At 43.8% G+C, this 10,549-nt stretch overlaps 1 protein-coding gene across 1 annotated transcript in view; it reads left to right on the top strand.

Annotated features, from left to right (window-relative positions):
* The first annotated feature begins 1,091 nt into the window (after positions 1 to 1,091).
* The window catches only part of blk (BLK proto-oncogene, Src family tyrosine kinase), a 33,785-nt gene continuing 24,327 nt past the window's right edge, over positions 1,092 to 10,549 (top strand). Inside the window, exons 1-5 of the mRNA XM_036976393.2 lie at positions 1,092 to 1,318; positions 2,334 to 2,476; positions 7,951 to 7,981; positions 9,705 to 9,798; positions 10,008 to 10,106. Of these exons, the coding sequence (XP_036832288.1) occupies positions 2,384 to 2,476; positions 7,951 to 7,981; positions 9,705 to 9,798; positions 10,008 to 10,106 (317 nt within the window). The 5' untranslated portion in view covers positions 1,092 to 1,318; positions 2,334 to 2,383. The remainder of the gene's footprint in view (positions 1,319 to 2,333; positions 2,477 to 7,950; positions 7,982 to 9,704; positions 9,799 to 10,007; positions 10,107 to 10,549) is intronic.

The raw sequence follows: 10,549 nt of genomic DNA, 5'->3' as shown, positions 1-10,549 counted from the left end.
CACACACACACACACACACACACACACACACACACACACACACACACACACACACACACACACACACACACACACACGAACACACACACACGAACACACGAACACACACACACACGAACACACACACACACAAATGAACACACGAACACACACCACCATCAAAAAATGTGCAGTTACATTAAATTTTACCCCCAGACAGGACCCTATTTACAGTACCAGTCTGAGACAGGACCCTATTTACAGTACCAGTCTGAGACAGGACCCTATTTACGGTACCAGTCTGAGACAGGACCCTATTTACAGTACCAGTCTGAGACAGGACCCTATTTACAGTACCAGTCTGAGACAGGACCCTATTTACAGTACCAGTCTGAGACAGGACCCTATTTACGGTACCAGTCTGAGACAGGACCCTATTTACAGTACCAGTCTGAGACAGGACCCTATTTACAGTACCAGTCTGAGACAGGACCCTAGCTGTCCCTAGTACCAGATTAGTACCAGATTACTGGTACCAGATTAGTACCAGATACCCTAGTACCAGATTAGTACCAGATTACTGGTACCAGATTAGTACCAGATACCCTAGTACCAGATTAGTACCAGATTACTGGTACCAGATTAGTACCAGATACCCTAGTACCAGATTTGAACAGTTTAATAGCCCAATCAGGAAATGCATTACTGTTGGCTAGTAAACAACATCCTATAGCAGATCCTGTTGAAGTACAGCAACTAGCATTTATATCCCTACCTCCACACAAACACCTAATAACAGAAATCAGACACAGAAATCAGTAGTCCAATATAATTGTTATTGTAGTCAACGAGTCAATTATGAGCACTGCAAACCGTCAATGCACAGAGACGCCCGCAAGCACGCAAGCACGCAAGCACACGCACACACACACACACACACACACACACACACACACACACACACACACACACACACACACACACACACACACACACACACACACACACACACACACACACACACACACACACACACACACAATGTGGCCATTCCAATGCAGGAAAGGGAGTGGACCATCAGTATAAATAAACACAACAACTACTGTCTAATCTAGTTCAACTGATGTTGTCCCTAAGGATAGACACAGGGCGCTCAACAGTGTGTTTGTGTGTTTGTGTCTTCTGAAGGTTTGAGTTATGAGAGAGAGAGAGAGAGAGAGAGAGAGAGAGAGAGAGAGAGAGAGAGAGAGAGAGAGAGAGAGAGAGAGTTGAATAAGGAAATAGCAGACACTTCAAACTGGAATGCTTTTGATGACACAAGTGAAGACCAAGTTCCAAGGTATTTAAGAATAAATTATAATAATTCATATTGTAGCTATCTGAAATTGTGTTTTAGTGTTGTTTGTAAAAAAGTATATTTTCTTACCCTTTTTTGATCTGATATCATGTTATATATTTTAAAGCATCATACACTGATTGCACAAAACATTATGACAGACTGACCAGGTGAATCCAGGTGACAGCTATGATTCCTTATTGATATCACCTGTTAAATCTACGGGAGGAGACAGGTTAAATGAGGATGTTTATGCCTTGAGACAACTGAGACATGGATTGCGTACGTGTGCCATTCAGAGGGTGAATGGGCAAAAAATATTTAAGCGTCTTTGAACAAGGGGGCAGTAGGTGCAAGGCGTACCGGTTTGAGTGTGTCAAGAACTGCAACACAAGAACGCTCAACAGTTTCCCGCGTGTGTATCAATAATTGGTCCACCACCCAAAGGACATCCAGCCAACTTGACACAGCTGTGGGAAGCGTCGGAGTTGACATGGGGCCAGCATCCCTGTGGAACTCTTTCCAACACCTTGTAGAGTGTAAACCGAGTCGTGTCACACATGGCACCCTATGCCCGAAATAGTGCGCTAGTTTTGTCCAGGGCCCATACTGACAGTAGTGCACTAGGGAATAGGGTGCCACCTCAGATGGCAGCCTACATCACAGATCCTTCCACAGCTTCCTTTGACATAGGGTGTATACAGGACGCTACAGGCAGTAAACAGTTCCTAAAGATGAACTGGCAACTGTTCTGATACATAATGTTAGCTTTCTGTGTTCTATCCACAAACTGACAGACTGTGAATTTAATATTTCAGTTTACTGAATCCCAGAGGATAATAGATACACTCTTTTTTATGGACTTTGTTTTTTAAAAACTTTTATTATGTTTCCACTTTTCACAAATCAAATTTCACTCCTCTGGGGAAAGTAACATGAATTGATTTGATTTGATTGATTGATTTGATCGATTGATGGATTGATCGATCGATCGATTAATTGATGTGTTAATTTTCAGCACAGGGCATGACCCTAGAGACACTGGTGTGGATCAGACCATTGTAAAGGATGGGTTCCAGCTGCAGTGGTCAGAAACGTCAGAAAGACGACATCCACCACCCAGGGAAAGGCTCTCAAACCACCAACTCCACCAACCACACTGTGAGTACCTATATACACCTAACACCTCCAACCACACTGTGAGTACCTATATACACCCAACACCTCCAACCACACTGTGAGTACCTATATACACCCAACACCTCCAACCACACTGTGAGTACCGACATACACCCAAATCCATCAACCACACTGTGAGTACCTATAAACACCCAACACCTCCAACCACACTGTGAGTACCTATATACACCCAACACGTCCAACCACACTGTGAGTACCTATATACACCCAACACGTCCAACCACACTGTGAGTACCTATATACACCCAACACGTCCAACCACACTGTGAGTACCTATATACACCCAACACCTCCAACCACACTGTGAGTACCTATATACCCCCAGCCAATGTGAGTAAGACCTTTAAACAGGTCAACAATCACAAGGCCGCAGGGCCAGACAGATTACCAGGATGTGTACTGTCAGAATGCACTGACCAACTGTCAAGTGTCTTCACTGACATTTTCAACCTCTCCCTGTCCGAGTCTGTAATACCAACATGTTTCAAGCAGACCACCATAGTGCCTGTGCCCAAGAACACCAAGGTAACCTGCCTTAACGACTACCGACCCATAGCAATCACATCTGTAGCCATGAAATGCTTGGAAAGGCTGATCATGGCTCACATCAACACCATTATCCCAGAAAGAAGGTATTGCGAACGGCCCAGTACATCACCCGTGCCAAGCTTCCTGCCATCCATGACCTCTATACCAGGCGGTGTCAGAGGAAGGCCCTAAAAATTGTCCACCACCCTAGTCATAGATTGTTCTGGACCGAGAGACTGAGAGACTGAGAGACTGAAAAACAGCTTCTATCTCAAGGCCATCAGACTGTTAAACAGCCACCACTAACATTGAGTGGCTGCTGCCAACACACTGACACTGACACTGACTCAACTCCAGCCACTTTAATAATGGGAATTGATGGGAAATTATGTAAATATATCACTAGCCACTTTAAACAACGCTACCTTATATAATGTTACTTACCCTACATTATTCATCTCATATGCATACGTATATACTGTACTCTATATCATCGACTGTATCCTTATGTAACACATGTATCACTAGCCACTTTAACTATGCCACTTTGTTTACATACTCATCTCATATGTATATACTGTACTCGATACCATCTACTGTATCTTGCCTATGCTGCTCTGTACCATCACTCATTCATATATCCTTATGTACATATTCTTTATCCCCTTCCACTGTGTATAAGACAGTAGTTTTGGAATTGTTAGTTAGATTACTTGTTGGTTATTACTGCATTGTCGGAACTAGAAGCACAAGCATTTCGCTACACTCGCATTAACATCTGCTAACCATGTGTATGTGACAAATAAAATTTGATTTGATTTGATTTGATTCTCCCTGCTACCTTACGGCAAGTGGTACCGGAGCACCAAGTCTAGGTCCAAAAGGCTTCTAAACAGCTTCTACCCCCAAGCTATAAGACTCCTGAACATCTAATCAAATGGCTACCCAGACTACTTGCTTTGCCCCCCCCCCCCCTTCTATGCTGCTGCTACTCTCTGTTATTATCTATGCATAGTCACTTTAATAACTCAACCTACATGTACATATTATCTCAATTACCTCGGCACCGGTGCCCCCAGACATTGACTCTGTACCGGTACCCCCTGTATATAGCCTCCACATTGACTCTGTACCGGTACCCACTGTATATAGCCTCCACATTGACTCTGTACCGGTACCCCCTGTATATAGCCTCCACATTGATTCTGTACCGGTACCCCCTGTATATAGCCTCCACATTGATTCTGTACCGGTACCCCCTGTATATAGTCTCCACATTGACTCTGTACCGGTACCCTCTGTATATAGCCTCCACATTGACTCTGTACCGTTACCCCCTGTATATAGCCTCCACATTGACTCTGTACCGGTACCCCCTGTATATAGCCTCCACATTGACTCTGTACAGGTACCCCCTGTATATAGCCTCCACATTGATTCTGTACCGGTACCCCCTGTATATAGCCTCCACATTGACTCTGTACCAGTACCCCCTGTATATAGCCTTCCACATTGACTCTGTACTGGTACCCCCTGTATATAGCCTCCACATTGATTCTGTACCGGTACCCCCTGTATATAGCCTCCACATTGATTCTGTACCGGTACCCCCTGTATATAGTCTCCACATTGACTCTGTACTGGTACCCCTGTATATAGTCTCCACATTGACTCTGTACCGGTACCCTCTGTATATATCCTCCACATTGACTCTGTACCGGTACCCCCTGTATATAGTCTCCACATAGACTCTGTACCGGTACCCCCCCTGTATATAGCCTCCACATTGACTCTGTACCGGTACCCCCTGTATATAGCCTCCACATTGACTCTGTACCGGTACCCTCTGTATATAGCCTCCACATTGACTCTGTACCGGTACCCCCCCCTGTATATAGCCTCCACATTGACTCTGTACCGGTACCCCCTGTATATAGCCTCCACATTAACTCTGTACCGGTACCCTCTGTATATAGCCTCCACATTGACTCTGTACCGGTACCCCCCCTGTATATAGTCTCCACATTGACTCTGTACCATAATACCCTGTCTATAGCCTCTACATTGACTCTGTACCGGTACCCCCCCTGTATATAGCCTCCACATTGACTCTGTACCGGTACCCCCTGTATATAGCCTCCACATTGACTCTGTACCGGTACCCCCTGTATATAGCCTCCACATTGACTCTGTACCGGTACCCCCTGTATATAGCCTCCACATTGACTCTGTACCGGTACTCCCTGTATATAGCTTCCACATTGACTCTGTACCGGTACCCCCTGTATATAGCCTCCACATTGACTCTGTATCGGTACCCCCTGTATATAGCCTCCACATTGACTCTGTACCGGTACCCCCTGTATATAGCCTCCACATTGACTCTGTACCATAATACCCTGTCTATAGCCTCTACATTGACTCTGTACCGGTACCCCCCCTGTATATAGCCTCCACATTGACTCTGTACCGGTACCCCCTGTATATAGCCTCCACATTGACTCTGTACTGGTACTCCCTGTATATAGCTTCCACATTGACTCTGTACCGGTACCCCCTGTATATAGCCTCCACATTGACTCTGTATCGGTACCCCCTGTATATAGCCTCCACATTGACTCTGTACCGGTACCCCCTGTATATAGCCTCCACATTGACTCTGTACCGGTACCCCCTGTATATAGCCTCCACATTGACTCTGTACCGGTACCCCCTGTATAAAGCCTCCACATTGACTCTGTACCGGTACCCCCTGTATATAGCCTCCACATTGACTCTGTACCGGTACCCCCTGTATATAGCCTCCACATTGACTCTGTACCGGTACCCCCTGTATATAGCCTCCACATTGACTCTGTACCAGTACCCCCTGTATATAGCCTCCACATTGACTCTGTACCGGTACCCCCTGTATATAGCCTCCACATTGACTCTGTACCGGTACCCCCTGTATATAGCCTCCACATTGACTCTGTACCGGTACCCCCTGTATATAGCCTCCACATTGACTCTGTACCGATACCCCCTGTATATAGCCTCCACATTGACTCTGTACCGGTACCCCCTGTATATAGCCTCCACATTGACTCTGTACCGGTACCCCCTGTATATAGCCTCCACATTGACTCTGTACCGGTACCCTCTGTATATAGCCTCCACATTGACTCTGTACCGGTACCCCCCCTGTATATAGTCTCCACATTGACTCTGTACCACAATACCCTGTCTATAGCCTCTACATTGACTCTGTACCGGTACCCCCCCTGTATATAGCCTCCACATTGACTCTGTACCGGTACCCCCTGTATATAGCCTCCACATTGACTCTGTACCGGTACTCCCTGTATATAGCTTCCACATTGACTCTGTACCGGTACCCCCTGTATATAGCCTCCACATTGACTCTGTATCGGTACCCCCTGTATATAGCCTCCACATTGACTCTGTACCGGTACCCCCTGTATATAGCCTCCACATTGACTCTGTACCGGTACCCCCTGTATATAGCCTCCACATTGACTCTGTACAGGTACCCCCTGTATATAGCCTCCACATTGACTCTGTACCGGTACCCCCTGTATATAGCCTCCACATTGACTCTGTACCGGTACCCCCTGTATATAGCCTCCACATTGACTCTGTACCGGTACCCCCTGTATATAGCCTCCACATTGACTCTGTACCGGTACCCCCTGTATATAGCCTCCACATTGACTCTGTACCAGTACCCCCTGTATATAGCCTCCACATTGACTCTGTACCGGTACCCCCTGTATATAGCCTCCACATTGACTCTGTACCGGTACCCCCTGTATATAGCCTCCACATTGACTCTGTACCGGTACCCCCTGTATATAGCCTCCACATTGACTCTGTACCGATACCCCCTGTATATAGCCTCCACATTGACTCTGTACCGGTACCCCCTGTATATAGCCTCCACATTGACTCTGTACCGGTACCCCCTGTATATAGCCTCCACATTGACTCTGTACCGGTACCCCCTTTATATAGCCTCCACATTGACTCTGTACCGGTACCCCCTGTATATAGCCTCCACATTGACTCTGTACCGGTACCCCCTGTATATAGCCTCCACATTGACTCTGTACCGGTACCCCCTGTATATAGCCTCCACATTGACTCTGTACCGGTACCCCCTGTATATAGCCTCCACATTGACTCTGTACCAGTACCCCCTGTATATAGCCTCCACATTGACTCTGTACCGGTACCCCCTGTATATAGCCTCCACATTGACTCTGTACCGGTACCCCCTGTATATAGCCTCCACATTGACTCTGTACCGGTACCCCCTGTATATAGCCTCCACATTGACTCTGTACCGGTACCCCCTGTATATAGCCTCCACATTGACTCTGTACCGGTACCCCCTGTATATAGCCTCCACATTGACTCTGTACCGGTACCCCCTGTATATAGTCTACAAATGACCTCCACTAACCTTTCCCCCCACCTACCGTACATTGAATTGTTACCAGTACCCCTTGTATTTAGCCTCAATATTGTTGTTTGATTTTGTTTTAGCTTATTTAGTAAGTCTTTTCTTAACTCTATTTTCTTAAAACTGCATTGTTGGTCAAAAGGGCTTGTAAAGTAAGCATTTCACCATATTCAGAGCACGTGACCTTTGATTTGATTTGACAATAGAGTAACGGAAGTGGACACTTCATTCCACCCTTTCTCCAAACAGGACGTTTATTTGATCTGATTTGACAATAGAGTAACATATAGAGTATAGATATAATAGAGTTTTCTTTTCTTCGTGTATGACATCATAGATGTGAATCAGGGATTAATAAGGTTACTGATTTTTCTAGATTTATTTGGTGTCTTTATGAATAATGACATCTTATCACTCTCACAAATATATTTTCTCCACTCAGGCACACAATACGGAACAGGCCTCCGGTAATGGTAAGTTACAATTTGTCAACCTGTTTCAGAACATAGTTTGTCAACCTGTTTCAGAATGTAATTTGTCAACCTGTTTCAGAACATAGTTTGTCAACCTGTTTCAGAATGTAATTTGTCAACCTGTTTCAGAACATCATTTGTCAACCTGTTTCAGAACATAGTTTGTCAACCTGTTTCAGAACATAGTTTGTCAACCTGTTTCAGAACATAGTTTGTCAACCTGTTTCAGAATGTAATTTGTCAACCTGTTTCAGAACATCATTTGTCAACCTGTTTCAGAACATAGTTTGTCAACCTGTTTCAGAATGTAATTTGTCAACCTGTTTCAGAATGTAATTTGTCAACCTGTTTCAGAACGTAATTTGTCAACCTGTTTCAGAACATAATTTGTCAACCTGTTTCAGAACATAGTTTGTCAACCTGTTTCAGAACATAGTTTGTCAACCTGTTTCAGAATGTAATTTGTCAACCTGTTTCAGAACATCATTTGTCAACCTGTTTCAGAACATAGTTTGTCAACCTGTTTCAGAACATAGTTTGTCAACCTGTTTCAGAATGTAATTTGTCAACCTGTTTCAGAACATCATTTGTCAACCTGTTTCAGAACATAGTTTGTCAACCTGTTTCAGAACATAGTTTGTCAACCTGTTTCAGAATGTAATTTGTCAACCTGTTTCAGAACATAGTTTGTCAACCTGTTTCAGAACATAGTTTGTCAACCTGTTTCAGAATGTAATTTGTCAACCTGTTTCAGAACATCATTTGTCAACCTGTTTCAGAACATAGTTTGTCAACCTGTTTCAGAACATAGTTTGTCAACCTGTTTCAGAATGTAATTTGTCAACCTGTTTCAGAACGTAATTTGTCAACCTGTTTCAGAACGTAATTTGTCAACCTGTTTCAGAACATAGTTTGTCAACCTGTTTCAGAACATAGTTTGTCAACCTGTTTCAGAATGTAATTTGTCAACCTGTTTCAGAACATAGTTTGTCAACCTGTTTCAGAATGTAATTTGTCAACCTGTTTCAGAACATCATTTGTCAACCTGTTTCAGAACATAGTTTGTCAACCTGTTTCAGAACATAGTTTGTCAACCTGTTTCAGAATGTAATTTGTCAACCTGTTTCAGAACGTAATTTGTCAACCTGTTTCAGAACGTAATTTGTCAACCTGTTTCAGAACATAGTTTGTCAAACTGTTTCAGAACATAGTTTGTCAACCTGTTTCAGAACATAGTTTGTCAACCTGTTTCAGAACATAGTTTGTCAACCTGTTTCAGAACATCATTTGTCAACCTGTTTCAGAACGTAATTTGTCAACCTGTTTCAGAACATAGTTTGTCAACCTGTTTCAGAACATAGTTTGTCAACCTGTTTCAGAACATCATTTGTCAACCTGTTTCAGAACGTAATTTGTCAACCTGTTTCAGAACGTAATTTGTCAACCTGTTTCAGAACATAATTTGTCAACCTGTTTCAGAACATCATTTGTCAACCTGTTTCAGAACATAATTTGTCAACCTGTTTCAGAACATAGTTTGTCAACCTGTTTCAGAACATCATTTGTCAACCTGTTTCAGAACGTAATTTGTCAACCTGTTTCAGAACGTAATTTTGCAAACCCTTTTACAATGACGACTATTGTCAGAGTTTTGTTGATACGAAACCCTCATTTCTTGATATTAAGCAAACTTCACCTTTACACATATTCCTGTCCCTTCCAGACGAAGACGTTGTCATTGCTCTGCACGACTTCAAACCAACCACGGACCAGGACCTACCGTTCAGAAAGGGAGAGAGGCTCCAGATCCTCCAGGAGTGAGTACAGTGCTGATTTACAACAACACGGTCACTCATTATTACATTAGGGAGATGTCACGCCGACGTTTGGTTCTCAGACAATAGTCTGATGTCATATCCTCAGGGTGATAATACAGGATAGCAGTATCCTTTGGAGGCACCGTTACGTGGCTCATTTAGACGTGTCAGGAAATAGACAAAACGTGCTCTGTTGTTGTTCTTTGAAGGAATGGGGACTGGTGGCTTGCTAAGTCACTGGTGACGGGAGAGGAGGGGTGCATCCCATGTACGTACGTGGCCAGAGTAGACACCCTAGAAATAGAAAAGTAAGTGAATCTGCTCTGACACAAGTCAGCCATTTTCTTTTTGATAATTTAACACTTTGAGCATGGGTTATCATACGTTTACAATACATACTTCACCATAGATCATTATAAATGAACTGAGTTGTGTTGACAGGAAATTAAAAACACTTTCCTTTTCCTGTATCCGTATGCTTCCAGTATCAGTATGCTTCCTGTATCAGTATGCTTCCTGTATCAGTATGCTTCCTGTATCCGTATCCTTCCTGTATCAGTATGCTTCCTGTATCCGTATCCTTCCTGTATCAGTATCCTTCCTGTATCAGTATGCTTCCTGTATCAGTATGCTTCCTGTATCCGTATGCTTCCTGTATCAGTATGCTTCCTGTATCCGTATCCTTCCTGTATCAGTATGCTTCCTGTATCAGTATGCTTCCTGTATCAGTATGCTTCCTGTATCAGTATGC

The sequence above is a fragment of the Oncorhynchus mykiss genome, chromosome 4 (assembly GCF_057628025.1).
Source record: "Oncorhynchus mykiss isolate SJ-2025 chromosome 4, ASM5762802v1, whole genome shotgun sequence".
In the NCBI taxonomy this organism is placed as follows: domain Eukaryota; kingdom Metazoa; phylum Chordata; class Actinopteri; order Salmoniformes; family Salmonidae; genus Oncorhynchus; species Oncorhynchus mykiss.
Note: the sequence above shows the minus strand (reverse complement) of the source record. Positions and strands in the feature narration are given on the sequence as shown.